The 18,051-nt window shown below is 38.4% G+C and overlaps 2 protein-coding genes across 3 annotated transcripts in view; both read left to right on the forward strand.

The window, feature by feature from the left end:
* The first annotated feature begins 459 nt into the window (after positions 1 to 459).
* fkbp8 (FKBP prolyl isomerase 8) lies at positions 460 to 9,422 on the forward strand. Of its 2 annotated transcripts, none has more exons than XM_042484084.1 (9): positions 460 to 582; positions 1,112 to 1,382; positions 2,644 to 2,813; positions 2,960 to 3,048; positions 3,320 to 3,540; positions 3,910 to 4,082; positions 4,164 to 4,241; positions 7,468 to 7,608; positions 7,878 to 9,422. In XM_042484084.1, exons 2-9 carry the CDS (start codon positions 1,121 to 1,123, stop codon positions 7,962 to 7,964), a joined length of 1,221 nt encoding a protein of 406 aa, XP_042340018.1. In that variant the 5' UTR covers positions 460 to 582; positions 1,112 to 1,120; the 3' UTR covers positions 7,965 to 9,422. The 2 variants fall into 2 exon arrangements, with proteins under 2 accessions (XP_042340018.1, XP_042340019.1); XM_042484085.1 differs by lacking the exon at positions 460 to 582 and adding an exon at positions 760 to 883.
* Positions 9,423 to 11,145: 1,723 nt separating this feature from the next.
* The window catches only part of ell (elongation factor RNA polymerase II), a 45,661-nt gene continuing 38,755 nt past the window's right edge, over positions 11,146 to 18,051 (forward strand). Inside the window, exon 1 of the mRNA XM_042481924.1 lies at positions 11,146 to 11,383. Coding sequence (XP_042337858.1) covers positions 11,249 to 11,383 — 135 coding nt within the window. The 5' untranslated portion in view covers positions 11,146 to 11,248. The remainder of the gene's footprint in view (positions 11,384 to 18,051) is intronic.

Consider the following 18,051-nt stretch of genomic DNA (forward strand, 5'->3'; position numbering starts at 1 on the left):
GTCTCAGTATATCCACCTAATGAGATAAGGGTTGAATAAAAATGGCCTACTTCACATTTGGATTTCTCAGTTTGACATATTGTAAAATGAATGGTGTTTCCATAAAAGATTTGAAAAGACAGAATAAAGCACGAGATAAATACAAAAATATACCTCTGGGGGGCTGCAGTAAGTAGGTTAAGGGTCAAGTCTTTTTTTGTTGTTGTAAATGTTAGTCTATGAAAGACATTCAAAATAAGACATAGGGAGGGAAATAAAAGGACTTACTGCAACTTCATGGTTGCAAAAATTGGTTGTCGGATTCGTCTATAAACTGCAACTGCAGTCCTCTGGATGCCTAAGAGGTCAAGTATTAATATGCATGAAAAGCTCCAATAGAAGAAGAGGAGCTCAAGGTTAACAGGAAGCAGCTTGCTGGGATGAGCTAAAGACCGCTACGAAGTCAGTTTGACGTTGTATAAACAGCAACACATACGGGTCCCACAGGTTTGTCGTTCTCCAACGTCAAACAGACTTCATCTCTTTAAACTGGAGGGGAGATTGTCCGGGACCAAAACAACCCTCTGCAGATAGTGTTTGAAGGTAATGTGCTGTTTATTTTGATAAACGGGCTTATCACAAATGACGCTGTGACTCCCTCGCTTTATACGAAGTCGACGTAAGCAGCGGTTCATCGTAAAACAAGATAGAAACAGCCCGGCCGATATTACAGCTAATGCTAGTTTGCAACTTACTCGGCTAACGGCTGATAGCAGTTAGCCTGCTAGCAGCTTGAGGAGATATTAGCGGTGGGATAACTTGTCAGAAACTTCTGGAAACGTGTGGCTAGCTTTGCTCCTGTTACTCGAAATATAACGTTACGGTTGTAGCAAACAGTAAACTGGTGAGTTTTAATTTTGACCGTAATGTACATTTGTTACTTGAAAATAATGAGCCTGTTAGTCCTGGTTGTTTTGGATGACAGTTACTTTACTGTAGATGTGTTAGCACAGTCACATGCTCGCCGATGTGTTGGGTTTTAATTGATAACTTTAACGTTACTCCGATTTTGGACACTTGAGAAGTTAATGTAGTTGCTTGTTTTTAAAGTTGTTATCCTTCTTTCTTATAGTATTCTGCTATGGCTGAAAAAGAGGAGACTATAGACGCCTCTGATAGCCATGACAGTGCGCCAACAGCAAAGAAGAATGGACGGACCTCATTGCTGGACAGCGGGGAGGACTTCGAAGTTTTAGATGAAGAAGACATTGATGATGATGACCCTCCTCCTCTGGAAGATGCCGGTGGAGGGAAGCGAAAAAACACAGATGAGTCTGAAAAGAAAAATGCAGACACAGATTCAGACCCTCTTGGTCCAGTGGAGGAATGGCTGGATGTATTAGGTATGTGGCAAAAGCCCCATATGAAGGCACTTTAGTAGTTTTATTTTATTAGCACCCAAGATTAACTAAAAGCAAGTATAATAACAAACATAACTAGAATTGTGCAGGAGAGGTTAAGAAACCAGAAAAGGCTTTTATGAATGGGTGCCAGATTGTGAAAATTCCTGGGGGACAGCTGCTTCTCACATCACAGAGGTTATTTACCTAGCAAAAAAAAAGAAAAATCACATACAAATGACACAAAGACTGTTTTTAACTTGGAGTAAAAAAATACTCAACTTTCCACCACTCCTGAAAGCGGTGACCCTCACTGAGGACTTTATGCTTCTTTGCTTTGGGCTTCTTGGTGTTAGGCATCGTGAGTTTGTTCATTTATAGCCTGTTAATGAAAACACATGAATTTTGCCCATGTAGTTCCTACTTGGTGCGTGTCTGCAACAGGGCTGTGCATTTTCACTTTTCTCATGATTCAGTTATGATTATCATGTCAACAATTCGATTCCACAGTGCATCACGACATTATATCCTTAATTTTCTACATTAATGCACATAACTACTTTTTCCATTAATAAATACAAGCCCGCAGATAAATATGAACTCCCCTTTTTATTATTTAAAGATTTTGTTACAAATCAAATTGAAATGTTCCAATTCCAAAACCCAAACTAATGCATCTGCAGTCTAGCTGCTGCCTCTAGCAACTATCTTCTGCTCCAAGAAAAGAAACTGAATGTCCTGAATGTGGCAAATATCACAAACATGACTTGAGTCTACACACAGCAGACAACAGGAGTATTTACAACAGTAAAAACTAAGATTGCATCAAACTTTGAAGTACTTTATATAGTGCAGTGTACTTCTTCATAAAAGAAATGGTTGAACATTAAATTAATGGTTTCTACCAAGAAGTTATTTTGAACTGTAGAACTTTATTGTCCAGCCACCACTCGAAAATGAACAAGCAATGTTAATTGGCTATAATCGATGATGTGCTGTCATTGCATCGATGCAGAATCGGCCATGTCCGCATCAGTTCATTTCAACACCCCTAGTCTACAAACTGTATGATTGTCATGCCGTTGTGCATGAATAAAAATAAATGCAAGTGATCTCAATTGATTGACAGACGAGACGAGGGCCTTTTAAAATTGGCCTTAGGGCAAAAAATTGAGCCCCGGGCCGGACTTTGGACATGACCGCTCTACAGACACTGATCAGTGCTGTGACTCACTGAAAATGATATGATGGTGTTTGTTTCCAGGTAATGACCAGTTAAAGAAAAAAGTACTGGAAGCAGGGGAAGGGAGAGATAGTCGGCCACAGAAAGGACAGAATGTGAAGATTAATCTTAAAACATCCCTGAAGGACGGGACACTTGTGGAGGAGCAGACTGACCTCTCGTTCACTCTTGGAGATGGAGATGTCATCCAGGTAAAAAAGGACAATTTGGGATACTTTATAAATGAGACAGACAAGATAGAGTGATTTTATAATAGGTTATGGGTTGTTTGTGTTATCCTACTCATTGTTGTTAGTATTATGCTGTAGTATCTGTAATAATATTTTTCTCTTTTCAGGCGCTGGATCTTACAGTGCAGCTCATGGAAATGGGAGAGAAGGCCCTCATCCAGGCTGATGCAAAATACGCATATGGTGCCCGGGGGAGGTAGGAACATGCTTTGATCTAGCTGCTAAAGGCTGTGTAAACTGCAGTTTTTAATGTTAAGAAAAAAAGTACACAATAGATGTAAAATGTCTTTCTTCTGTTTAAACAAAACAACACAGCTTTACTTGCTTTACAGGCTTGACAAGCTCTGTGATGCACACTATCATCGAGACATGTGACAGTTGAAATTCCTTGTGTGCAATTTAGTGATTTATTTATTTGTCTTATTTCCTTAACTCCTGAACTTGACTGGGTTTCTTCATCCTTCCAGTCTTGAGCCTGAGGTCCCCCCGAACGCTGAGGTGTCCCTAGAAGTGGAACTGTTGGAAGCTACTGATGCCCCAGACCTGGAGCTTCTGCCTCCTGCAGAAAAGATTGCCCTGGCCAGCCATAAGAGAGAGCGAGGCAATGTTCATTATCAGCGAGGCGACTACGCTTTTGCCGTCAACTCGTACAGCATTGCCCTGCAGATAACAGAGTCTAGCTCTAAAGGTGAGGCGCTGACTAAGGAGTCGTGACTAAAGGAAAAGGCTTTCTATAACGTAGCATGACCCAAGGCTTAGAGGGTATCAACTAGGTAGGGCAGCATGGTGCTCAAAGAGTTGATGCTTACTTTTATATGCATTTTTGGAAGTTTTAGATTCATCCCAAAAACCGGGGACCTGTACCACAGCACATCCTACCCCGCCTTAGATTGTGATGTGCAGGGAATAGATTTTTTCATGTTGAACTTAACTAATGTCTTTATAACAACGCACTGATGGACATTATTATTATAACATTCAGTTGTAAGATTCTGTTTTATGACTTTTTAAACAGGTTTTTGACTCTTTGTTTATGTTGTGGTTTCTTTTGCTGCAGTCGACATCACTCCTGAGGAGGAGAACGAGCTGATGGATGTAAGAGTGAAGTGTTTAAACAACATGGCTGCTTCTCAGCTGAAACTGGACCACTATGAAGCAGCACTTAAATCTTGTGTCTCGGCACTGGAACACCAGCCAGACAACATTAAAGCACTTTTCCGCATGGGCAAGGTACATGCTGCTCTTCTTCTTTGGCTTTCTCTATTAGTCTGTGAAAGACTATTTTATCAAAATGCTGTGTTTTCTCTGTAGGTGCTGGCCTTGCAAGGTGAATACACAGAAGCCATTCAAAGTCTGAGGAAGGCGCTGAAGTTGGAGCCGAGCAACAAGGTACTTTTGGCCTCTTCACATAAATGTTTTGCAAAACACAGCTTTTATGTGGAGAAATATCAGTTCCTTTATATGCCCAGTAGGTGGCACCATTTGGTAAAATATCAAATCAGTTTGTAATGCAAGGTCAGGTGGACTGCTGATTCATCATTTCAGAGGATCTGTTTTCATGTTGTTGCTGTAAATAGGTTTGCCCTGCACCCCAGCCATATCTAATACCTAGCCACTGTTCCTGTTCTCGGCTTATAGAGTCGGGTATATGTGGTTCTCTGGCTACACGAGGCCATTTGACAGAACTCCGCTCAGTGCGTGGGCTCCTTGGATTCACTGTGAGCTGCAGCAGCATGGTACTCATGCCCAGAATCCCCCACTTGAGTCCTACACCAATCTGTCAAACAGCACATGGCCTGGCCACCACTTAAGCTTTTCATCCAGCACACAGTGTAAATGTAATGCACTGTTAGATTATACAATCGTGCATGTGAGGTGTATTTTGTTGTTTAATAAGCTTGCATGTAGTTAGCAGTGTAGGGGTTAGGGCCGGGCAATATATCAATATTGTATCAACATTGTGATAGACTAGACATCTTAGGTTTTGAAGAACGTTGTATTTTAAGTGTAAAAGGATCAGATACAAAAGGTAAAATTAATTACCAAATGATTTAAAACATTTAAAATAAAAATCAGCATTACAGTAAAGTGATGTTCTTCTCTGAACTTACCAGGCTGCTCTAGTTGATCTGTTATTTGCTTTTACCCACTTAGTCAGTATGTCCGCATTACTACTGGTGTTAATATTTCGGAAAGCACCAATAGTCAACTCTACAATATCTTTGCAAAATCATTATCAAGGTAAGGTCAAACCTATTGTGGTATTTGATTTTTTCCACATGATCCAGCCCTCGTTGGGGGTAACACAGTACCGTACTCACATTACATTTGTCTGTAACTCAGTAATATACAGTAACATTTGACTGTTCCTCAGGGTTGGAAGTCAGAACCAGCCACCAGCCAAATGCTGGTAAAATATGCAAGTGGCTGCTAGATTTGCTTCTCTTACCAGCCAAAATTTTGGTTTCCACCTGCCACAGAGAAAGGTTTATTTCCAGCCCTGCTGTTCATAAATTAAGTAATCACATTACAGATACTTATAGTTACCTAGATTGTCACATAAGTTCTTTAGTAATCTGCAGAAGGGGTAAACCGTCAAATGTGCTGACAACGCTTTTGTGCGCCCGTGGAGAGGCTCTTCAGTCTGGGCACTCTTGTGTTGACTTCAAGGAGGAACAGGTTGTCTGACAAATGACTTGAGAGCGCCCCTCTTCATGAAGTGAAACCACCGCTTTAGTAATAAGCACATAACATTAGCTTGACTAGTCTCCTATAAAGCCACGTTTTGGTGAACATGTGACTTGAGCGAGTTTCTTTGGCCCATTAATTGCAGTTCATCTGTTCATATGCCATTTTGATTTTTTTAAAACTCCTAAATCTATTATCATCTAATGTTTTTAGGAAGGTCAGTCCCTTAAAGTATTTTATTTAGGACTAGTACTATATTATTTTGAGGCAGTTAATATTTGTCAGGATGGCCAACGTCCTATATATTGTTTAATTAACTGACGTATTTTATTTTGAGGCAGTTACAGCCTACGGCAGTATCGTCTTGATTCTTCTTCTTTTGAGCCTTGTTTTGGGCTGATACGTGGGCATAGATACGGTTTAATGTAATATTGTTAACTGTCAATAACGTGACACTAAAGTCAAGTTGACAAGTAATATAAATAATTTCTTTCTACAGGGAGTAAATAAGTAAATAATGCCTGATTTTCTACTAAAAGTAACGAGAAATGAATTTTACTTTATTTGAGTCCGACACTGGTAGTTAGGGATATTTACATATCTTAAATATAAAGATGCTTGTTGTAGATTGTTTGCACTTTCAGGCACTTTTGCGTAAGTGTCAATACATATCTGTCAGTCTTGTGTATGTTTGCAATGTCTCAACACACATTTTGAAACTGGTGCGAGAATAGCTGTTTTTCGTGTTAAAATAGACTCGCCTCTTAATGCTGTAACAATGGAAAAAAAGTCCCTAAATAACCTCATGTTCTAACAGCAAGAACAGTGGGTGTGCTTCAGTGACAATGCCAGAACACTCCCATTATAATCAATGAGGCGGTCTTGAATAGAAGCAGGCATCACCGAGTGACAGGATGTCGCTCTGTCTCCTTCTTCTCCAGGCTTTGACCGACATGCTGTCTGCATTTTTTACACTGGTGTCAGCTGTCCACGCCCTCCATCTTCAACCCAAATTGATGAGAGGAGATTTATTTGTCTGTGGTTTGTTTACTTTTTGACACGACACGCGGGCGTGACAGTTCCAGTTCAGACGGCCTCTGATGCTTTTAGGACAAGATGGTTCATGTTTGTTTAGCCTGTGTAATTCTTGCTTTGGGGACAAGTCAGTGTTGTGTCTTTTTTTGTAATTTTGGTGGGTAGCTGATTGCACAATTGTGGTGCCAACTGTTCAAACACTTGGCTGTAAATGTATTTGCTTACTCTTAGCAGTAGATAGGAACAGACATATCCTCTTGCACAGACTCACACTGACTCTCCACAAATTTATTTAAGGTAGAGGAAACTCAGATATTACTATGGCTGAACATGGCTATAAACTCTATTTAATGATACTCCTTCAGTGTTTCTGAGGCACATTTACAAAGCAAAAAAAAATTTGTTGTCTCTGAAAGCATTGGTTTGCTTAGTCACTCACCAGCTTTAAGAGCAGTGAAGTGACTCAGATCTGAGACAATGTTGGAGCAATAATTTAACCCATATCCTGGAATTGTGTTTGTGTGTGCATGTTGTCTAAATGATGTTATGTTTGTGATGCCAGTCTGTGATTTCTTGTAAAACAACAAAGACTGGCATAAATATTTTAATTGACACTTCATCCATCAGTCATGATAATAGGAAAATGTTTTTGAAAAGCCTGACATCATTTTTCATGCTTTCCAGACTACTTGGTTGCTACTTGTGCGTGTTGATGTAATGGTATTGTCATCCTGACGCAATCCCCATCCACAAGGGAATCAGTCTGAGGTTGTTATACAGTAGCAGGACTTTGTTTCCTCCATGTTAGGATAGCTGGGTTGACTGCGTAAAGGGGGGTTCAGATGCTGAGCTGGAGCCTCTAACATCTATTTGTCTTGTCTGTTTTGTATAGACTATCCACGCGGAGCTCTCCAAGCTGGTGAAAAAGCACTCGGAGCAGAGAGGAGCAGAGCAGGCCATGTATAAGAAGATGCTGGGTAACCCCGCCAACAGCAGCGGCAGCACACAGAAACACCGAGCCAAGTCTTCGTGGGTGAGAGTCATTCCCTGAAAAAAAACAAATGAGTTTATGTGCAAAACATTTTGGATTATACGCTGCTGGAATCTATCATCCGTCATCACATGATGCTCATGCTCTCTTATTAGTTCTTCTGAGGTGATATGTATATAATCATCAAGGGAGGCTTTGTGTAGTAATAAACAAGGAGCGTCAGTTATGTATGAGTATATTAAGTCAGATGTTTGAACTTTTGACTGTGTCATGATCTCTTCTCTACTCTTTTATTTCTTTTATTTCCTCAGGGTCTCAGCTGGAAATGGCTATTTGGTGCCACCGCAGTAGCCATTGGCGGTGTAGCATTATCCGTTGTCATAGCTGCTAGAAACTGAACCAAACCTGACCGAGCCCCTGCAATGTGAGCCGAAACACTGAAGCACACGTGACAGCGCCTTCTTAACGTTGGTCAGAGGGGGCTGGAAATGTCAGTTGGTCAGTCGCCTCTTCACTGTCACTCTCCTTTCTCTGCTATGTTTGAGAATTATATGTGACAAACAATAAAACATCGATATGGGAACTGAATTCCAACCATATAAATGCGTAGGTTTATGCATATCTGTCACATTGCCAGACACTGTTTTAATTTGCTGCCGTGTTTTTTGTCTTTGGTAGTTGAATATTTGAGCATTGAAATGTAAGAAAAAAAATATACCATAGATTCACATAGAAGCTATTTAAGAATATTTTTCCCATTAAGATTAGCTATTGTGATTATGGTCCTACGTTAAACTATAGTTTTAAAGCGTCAGGTTGCGCATTTAAAATAATATTTCCTATCCAAGAGAGAATGTGATTTCACTTTGTTTTAATGATATTACAATGTTTCAGGTCGGCTGGTGTGATGCTCTGTTATTGGGCGAGGTAACTGGCTTGTGTGCTAGCTCTCACACCCTTTCTATAAACGCCACTCATACATTAAGTGACCACAAAAATAGAAACACCTGCACATTTTTTGTTCAAGCTGTTATTTCAGATGTTTGAGTGTTCAGTCGGTTCGACTGTGTATATTGAGGCCGCAGTTTGTTGGGATGTTTTTCTGAAATTCCTAAAATTGTATCCACCTCATTAACATATATAAGAAACACCTCCAGCACGTAACGCAGTTAAAGAAAATATAACAGACTACAGCCTCACCTGCCTCAAGTACCATGGAATTGAATCAATGCCTTTCTGACAGTGTCGACAGCAAAAAACAAATAACATTTCACAAAGGGGGTTTAGACATAAACATGCGTGTGTTTTTTTTGCAATTTGATGTTGGCGTGTTTCTATATTCTTGGTCACTTAATGCAGCCGCTACAGTAGAAATACTTGTCAACATTTGTTAAAATAGTAATTTCTTGTTGAGAGAGGTGTGGTTATGACTTTTAAATAAGGACAGCAAATGGTACATATAGTTTGTCAGTGACGTGGTTATGAATAATGCTGAAGTAGGGTTTATTTTTATGATTCACTTTCAGTGAGTTATACCTCAATTTTTGATGATTATGACCAAATGTTGAAGGGTGACCCTTTAAGTACAATGTTGGGTGTTTTTTTTTCTCCCCTACATTTTTTTTGCCTGTGAAGTTTTTAATTTATGTTGCTTATGTTATCCTTTTCTTACATAGTTAATGTGACACAAATCAATCTGTGGCTTCTTCTGAGTAGATGGTACTGTAAGCCTGCAGAGCCAAAAGTTGCATAAACTCTAAACAGTTGGTGACAAATGAGGAGGTTGTGAAAGTTCCCAGCATTCCCTGTATTTGTTAATTTTATAGTCATCACAATAAAATGTGTCTGTTGTCAAACTACAGTTTTGTTTTTGTATCTTATCACAATTTCTCCAAGTGTACGCATTAATGACAAGGTATCCAATGATCCTTTTTTTATTCAAACTATTTCCAGGTCTGGACTGAATTCATTTATTGTGTTCTTGGGTGATTGCAGGATGCTCTGTGGCATTTATGCCTTATAAAACCAACCTTGGAAACTTAGAAATATCAGTGCTGATTGGTAATAATTGCTGTTGTTGTGCATCTTTCCCTCTCTCTCTGTTTCTGTACATTATTTTGTCATGTGGTTTAGTGTAATTTTATTTTGTAATACTTTTCAGGATATATTTTTTGTGTGTGTGAATTTTACTTATATCTTGCTTTTGGGGGGTCATTTTTTGTATTGTTGCTCATTGCTTTCTTCCTATGTTCTTGAAAGGAATCAGGCCAATTTTGTTCAAAGGTGTCAAAGGGTTAAACTACCAACTTGTTTTTAAGATGAGATAACCCAAATATTCAGTATGCACACTGTACTGTGCAAAAGTAAAAAAAAAAAAAAAAGCCACCATAAACTTTATTTGAGCAAGGTTATAATGATCATACATATTTATTTTTCAGTTGTCTCTTCACTAAAATACAATCAGAACATACAGGAAATATGTATACAGTATTAAATACACAACTGTTTCAGAACAAAATTGCTCCAACAGGCACAATTTGCAAGTTTTTCACTTAGCATGTCTTGAACTCTTGGGCAGACAGTATGAGATTTACAATATTAATCTTCTGTTGTATTTACACCAGGTTGCATCCTAGACATATCCAAAGCTCAATGTTGATTGTTTGAACTGTCTTTTGTTATGGTTGCACGATTCCAAGTTTCACACTAAATATTGATTCTGTATTCTTTGTGTCTTAATAAAAAGGCAGAGAAATATATATATATGTACACATACATACATTTACACACACACACACATATATATGTGTGTGTGTGTGTGTACAGAACAATTAAAAGTAATTGCACCAGAGTTAGCTAGCAGCTAAGCTGTTGCCCCTGGACAGGTAAACAAAACACAACAAAAATGCAATACATCCATACATAAAAGTCCATAAATATCCATAAAGTCCATAAATATAAACATTTAAATACAATACAGTCTATCCATATTTCTCTCTCTCTCTCACACACACACACACACACACACACACACACATATATATATATATATATATATATATATATATATATACACATATATATATATATAAAAGTTGTAATAAGAAGGATATATATAAAAATAAGCACAGTTCTGTATTCATGTCTCCTGTTTTATTTGTTTACAGTCGGATATTCCCAAGTTTTTGGATATTCCCAAACTGTTTTTTTTCCCTGTTTTTTCCCCAGACATTGACGTTTCGCTGACGCAACCAGATGACCTATCATTTCCCACTTCCTACGCATTACTGATGTGCAATGCCCATTCTTAAATGCTGTGAAGAATGTATTATCTTCGTCACCCATTAATAACATAACATGATTATAAGACACTAAACTACAATAAATATAAATTAGTCACGTGTTGTCTCCGAATTAGTTATAAATAAAAAAAAAAATCAATATATGTCTATAATTAATAGTGCTGACTACTCAACAATAGTTTTAAGTTTATAATATCGCATTATTATATGTATTCTGTAGTGTAAAATTATAGTACACATGTGACTATATAGGGCTTCGTGTGTGCTCGGTGACTTCATCACCGGTGACCGGTCATTGAATATTCATTGAAAAGCAACGGGAGTTCTCGGTTTACGACAGAGTGCGTCCGTGCGCGCGTGGTAGTGGGAACGGTAGCAAGATGGCGGCGCTGAAGGAGGAGCAGTGCTACGGACTGTCCTGTGGAAGAGTGAGCAATGGTAGCAATGTCTCCGTCTTTCACGTTAAACTCACTGACAGCGCCCTAAGAGCGTTTGAAGGCTACCAGAGCGGCAAGGTGAGTGTGTGGCTCTTTTCGGTACCGTGACATTTTGGTTTGAAGTGTGTCCGGGCGGCTGTGACAGACAGAGTGAGGTCAGTGCTCACTGTCTGCTGCTGCCTTCATGCTGCGATACTCAGCCACAGCAGGCTGGCTGAAGCTGGCTAGTTTGGCTTGTTAAGTGGCTAGTTAAGCGAGTAATATCTGTCGGCTATGTTGGCTGTTAGGTGGCGGTTAGTAGCTACACCCAGACCGACTGTTGAGCACCGTACTCGGTCATTTATCAACCTCACTGCTCGACTGGAGCGGTTGTAGTTATTTCTCTGGGTGTTTGTTGTAGTTAGCGCAACAGTTTTCTTAACTTGCTAACTTGCCTCACCAAAATGTCTAAAATCAACTGAAAACACGGAGCAACTTCTCCTGCGTGTACAGATATTTCCAGAAAGTTTGCTGTCAGAAAAAAAAAAAAAAAAATCTGGCAAACCTTCCTCGCTAAACTAGCCAGCAGCTGCCCACACATAATGTTAACAGCCGTTGGACACATAATCACTTTTTTCTCGGTTGTTAATTTAAAAGAAAGCGTCGTCTTGGTTCGGGTATGTAATGACAACACGGTGAGTAATTTGGAAAAGTACCCAGTATTTCACGCGAAAGATGGCCATCTCATTTCCCAACCCCCTCACTGCCATTAAAGGCTCACTTGACAGCTTCAGAAGTGCGTCAAAGTTATTTAACAGGAGATTTAACACATTTTCTTATTTGTTTTTAAACGATTGGTAGGTTGGATTCAAGGTTTTAGTCTCTGAAATGTGTCTGCTGCTTGCTGGTCTTCTTGTGTAGAGAGTCTGATGGCCATATAACGTTTCAGCTTCTATAAATATTTGACAGGGAAAACCTGGCAGGCCATGAGGAAAGGGCCTTATCTCCTGCTCCAGTGGCTGTGTACAGCAGGACTGCAGCTGATAAGTCAGAACAATAAAACTGTGACAAGTTATTGGGGGACTACTGGTTGTAGGAAGAGTGTTGATTAAACTAATGTGTGACAGAAAGGATGAGGCAATCCCTCAACAGTTTAAGATATTACCTGTAGCTACAGCATGCTAGCAAAGATTTTAATGTCTGTTTTTTAGGACCTTTGCTCTGTAGAGAGTCCATTCTGACATTTGGGTGATTGTTATTGTAACAGTGAAAAGTAGGGGTCGACTGATTATCGACCTGGCAGATTATTGGAGCCGATATTTGGCATTTTGCCAATTTCTGTATCTGCGTTTTATTTTAATGATTGCCAATCAAATTAATTAATTAAAGAAATGCAAAGAAAGTCTCAGCATGGGAGGACCTTTTACTTTGTAAAACTTCTAGGAGCTATTTGTGTTTATTAATTTTTTAATTTAAATTTTCACTCGACTTTATAAAAAAATAGTTCAGTTTTTATTAAACATTTTCTTAAGACATTAAAAAAGTTACATGTTTGAGTTTTTTATATTCCAAATTCTAAATATTGACAGAAAGGTTTTTATTTTTATTGTAAATGCATATTGGTTCCAAATATTGGTTATCAGTCATATTTTCTACTAATATTTGGTGTCAGTATTGGCCCTATTAAAAAGCTTTTTTTTAAGTTAGGAATGCATGATATTGTATTTTTTTTGCCAATATCCGATATGCCAATACATTATGACCCATTTGGCCGATAACAATATCAATAGATGCACTTTTTTTCCCCACTTGGTTCTAGTGATCATCAAGTCTCTTCTGTAGTGCAATAAACATCCTATTATGCATACTCTTATTATGATGGCCCACCAGCAGATGGGGATATAAAAGACAGTGCTTTTCAGTTAATGTAATAATCATTCCATACTTTAACTAAGGGTTGATGTTTTTTCAATGTGCACTTAAAAAAAAAAAGCCATCCGTCTGTCATATTGGCAGAAATCAGCATCTAGGTCAATTCTGATTTTTCATTTTAAAGCCAATTTTAGCCAATATTGATAATGTGCCAATATTATCGCCCATCCCTAGTTTAAGTTTAAATTTTTTAAATGTTTTGTGCTCTAGAAATATCAGAGTATATAGGCAATCAATTGCCGGAAACATGAAGCGTGTAACTGAAGATTATGATACTGCCGTGTCCATCTTGCATTGCTGAAGATTCAGGATAGCCTTCGGTATTTCTTATATGAAGTGGACAAGGGGTAATGTCTAGTAAAATTGCAGGGTTCAGTGTTATTCATTTTTGTAAATTTGCCCAATTGGGCAAGAGTGTTAGAAAGATACTTAGCTGTAGTCAGTTTTAACTTGTCACTATACAAATTTCATTTATTAGCAGTTATCAAATTACAACAAAGACTAAAGTAATTGTCATTGAAAATAACCCTATTTAATCCACCTCGCTCTAAAACTTGCGAAAACTACATAACACATAGCTTGAGTGTCCTCCACATCCTCTAAATATTTTCATATTCTCAGCGTGCCCAATCCGAACTGTGCATGTGCAACTCGCAACAGAGGTGAGAAGGAAGCACTACTTCCATCATCAACTACTTAAAAAACAGTCCATTCAGTCCTTTTGTTTGTTTGTTTGTTTTTCTGGTTGTGTGTTTGTTGGTTGTTGCCATTGTTTTTACCACTTGTCTGATAGGGAAAAGGAGTTGCTAGATTTACCAGCCCAACATGGTATTTTAATTGCCCCGGTCAATCAATCTATTGTCAAGCCCCAAATTAGATTCTTATTTTGACTAAGTAATGGACAAACATACTCCTGCCTCTTATTTATAGAGCTTGTGATTCATATTAAGTTGTAATTTTTTTCATTGAGACATGAGTTTACTTTTCTCAAAAATCTTTGGCTCTACGGAGTTAAAATTTGCTGGGCTGTCCTTGAGGAGTAGAACGCCACCACAGTTTTTAGCTCAGTGCATGTCAAATGCACAATTTAATATTCAAAGTGTTTTAGCATCACATGTTTTAAGAATTGATAAACACATCCCAAACAGGAATTCTATCGGCTGGGCTTTTTATTTGCGCAATTGGCTTATAAATGGATGATGGAAGAGGCAAGTTGGACTTGCATGTTACACTGAAGATGAACCTTTATTGACAGTTGGCTCTTGTACAGACTTGCAGATGTGCAAACCACTAAAACTGTATCGCTCACTGTTTGCTTATGCTGTATCACCTTTTCCCTTGTCATTTGAGTTAAAACCCTTACTCATAGTTTGACCAGATGTATTGAGTAATCAACTGTCTACATGAAACAGCTGTGGGTGTTTGGTTTGTGGTGACAGATGAGAGCAATAGGGTACTAAAATCATCATTTTGGGGAAGAAGATGTCCCTGTGGTCAACACTTTGGGAGATAGGATCTCAAATTTGGCACTATGGATAGGGTGTATTGCGCTGACACAGACACATTAGTGATATATGACAATGCAGTGTACTTTCTCCTTTATCAGACACAGATTGGGACCACACAGGCATGTCAGCATGTTCAGCGTGACTGTTGACAGTGTCATGTTATCTTCACACAGTCACAGATGATGAGCATACATCAAACCTCCCACCTGACAGCAATGACGTACAGGCGTGCAGGTGCATATGTGTATACGTTACGTTATGTTACCATACAAACAGGATTCTCCTCAGTCAGCTACAGAGATGACTATTCAGAGCATAGTATATTTCAAAGCAGCAAACTAAAATTCAAACACAGTCCGACCACAGAGCAGAGCAAATATATTAAGCCTCGCAGACCACATGTGCACAAACTCTGATAGAGAAAAGATATCTTCTTATGCCTGCAAAGAAAACATGTGGTCAGATGTGTATCAGGTTTGATACAGGATTTACAAAACAAGCTTTTGGCTTCTTATTTGCATGTGTTAATGTTTTCTGTGTTTCCACATTATCTCAGGAAATATTTGCCCTAAGCGTAACGAAAAAAAAAAACAAACCGGCTCAGTGGGAGAACGTTTGTTTCTAAGTTGAGACAAACTCTGATAAGCAACTATTGTGCTTTGGTGGAGAGCTGGCTTCTTGCTCTCATGTTAACCCTTTAAAACCTGGAATGACATCAGTTTTCTTTTGCTGCGCTCAGATGAGCAAATTGGTTTGATTTCTTGTGAAAACATGGGGGGGGAAAGGCAATGAGCAACTTGGAAAGAAATGTCCCACAAATTGCAAAGAATTTGTGAAAGGTGACCAGAAAATAACCAGGAAATTGTTGTTTTCTTTTTAAAACTGTATTCGAAAACTATATTTATTGTTATTATAATTTATATATTTTTAAAAAATGGTACAGGAAAAAAAATCTACATATTTTCTCTCAATTTTCAGCAGCATTTTCTTGTTTATTTTTATTTTTTTTTACTTCTCCTTTCTGCATATTTTCAGGGAATTTTTATTACTTTTTTTTATATTTTATTTTAAATTTCTTGTTAATTTTTGGGCCATGACTTGTTAAGTTGCTCATCGCCTTCGCACCCTGTCTTTGAAAGAAAACAAACCACTTTACCTAGGTTTCAAAGTGTTAACCACTGCAGGGGTTGTCATTTATTAATTAAATTAAGGGCTAATTATTATTACAAACCACTCCCAGACCTGACCCTGTATTGCTTTCAGTGTGCCTCTGATATCTTGTAGGGGAGCTGAGCCCCTCTGGCTTCCTCATAATTCAAACATTACTGGCAGCAGCAGGGGTGAGCTGGACACGCGGTAAAGGAAGAGGAAGAGACCTAGAGAATGGCACACATCTTTCAATGTAAAAGTTGTGGCGTGACCAAGGATGTAATAAGAGAGAGCTAGAAATGTTTATGGCACCAATTTTGCTATTGTCTGACTGGAAATGATTGAACTCTGGCAGGCACTGGCTTTTGTGAGGAAGTTAAAATCCAGGCTGTTCCAGGCATAATCGCTTCAATATATCATAGACCCTGGATAGCAACATGCATACAGCTAGACAATTGAACTCTTAATTGTGTCATTGAAAAGTCACCACATTCCTCAATATTCAGCATTCCCACAGTCATGAAATTCCTGGAAAAATTCTAAAATTAGAAAAATATTTTTAGAGGCCTGTGGCCAATGCTTTGGAATCAACATACTGTTTTGGAACAGTTTTGAATATATATTTTTGGGGGGCTTTTGTTTAAAATATGGTCTTAAAAATCTTAAAACATGTCTAAAGTTACGCAACATATGTTCCTTGTTTTCCTAGTTTAAAATCTGATGCTGCACAACCATTGAAATGTCACTAGTATCACATGCTACAAATAGACCAGACTGGCATTGCATCAAGGCATTTTAGGGGAAAGAATTTGTGTTGTCATATAAGGAGAGGAACAGGAAAATGGTCCAAAAAGCTGTTGTATAGAAGGTTAACCAAGGCTTTCACACTGAGATTTGAGGTCAGTTGGATGCTAAACTTGCACTGTCAGTTGGTATATCACTAAAGATCACAAAGTAAGTATTAGACATGTCTAATAAAACAAATGTTTTGTTTATTAACAAATAAATGCATAAAAATTTGTAAAAATTATAGTAAAATTGTATTGACAAGGGGTGCGTTCTTGACATTTTGTGAAGTAACCATATGTGTTAGTCTCATGTATTGGCATATGCACTTAGTTGACGGGGTAATGTCGAATGAGCGACTAAAGTTAGGAAGTGCTAATAGTTTGCTTATCTGTAACTGCTTGGTATATTGGCATTTTAAACTATTTAAAGTCAGGAAAATGGGATTAAGTGTTATGGAAAAGTTATGCAAATTCATTGGTTAAAATGTGAATCCTATATATGGGAGGTGAACAAGACGCTAACCAAATTTTAAACGTTGGTCCAGATGCAGATCTAATTCTGCTAGGCTCTCTGATTGTGTAGTGTACCAAGAATCTACTGAAAACATGTATCGCATTGTGTTTCTATAAGTACAACAGCAGTCATCAAGAAGCAATTCAGTGTATTTACTGTTTCCTGTATGAGACGTGACTGTCAGCTGGTTCCTCTGCTGGTGCGTCTGAGGACAGACAGTAAACTGGAACTCCTGCTACTAGACTGGCAGCTCATAGACTCGCTTTTTTTTAAATTTATTTTACTGGCAGTGACATAAGCAGGGAAGTGAGTAAGGCTACTTGGGCGTCATCAAGCTGAAGGTTATGGACAGTACAGATAAAAGTTTATCATTATGTCTCTGGATGATTACTGTTCCAGCATAGTATTGAAAAACACAGTGTTTGACTTAAAAGAACTCGGATTTTCATTTCCTTTTATTGTTAAAGATGCAGCTGTTTCAAAATTCTCAAAATAGGAGGCCCACAAAAATAAAGGCTTCAGCATCTAATTGCTTGTATTAAACGTTTCAAATATGAAGTGAACAGGCAGTCCAGGAAAGCTTGCACATGAAGAAATAATAAGTCTTGTGTGCTGGCATTGCAGTATTACTGGTAACAGGTGACTCATTTGAATGTTGAAACCTTTTGTTGGCCAAAGTCAAGTCTTTTGTCTTGTGGTGAGCTATTGGATTGCTTGTTATAAACTGAGAGCATGAGCAGTACATACTTAAGTACATACATCACAGAAGTTTCACCCATCTTGTTCCCGACAATTTTGTTCTATGTTCGATTATATTTTAAGCCCCGGAATTAATATAACGTTGCATTTCATGATGCGAAATGACGATGTGTGATG

This window comes from Plectropomus leopardus, chromosome 3 (assembly GCF_008729295.1).
Source record: "Plectropomus leopardus isolate mb chromosome 3, YSFRI_Pleo_2.0, whole genome shotgun sequence".
NCBI classification, from domain to species: Eukaryota; Metazoa; Chordata; class Actinopteri; order Perciformes; family Serranidae; genus Plectropomus; species Plectropomus leopardus.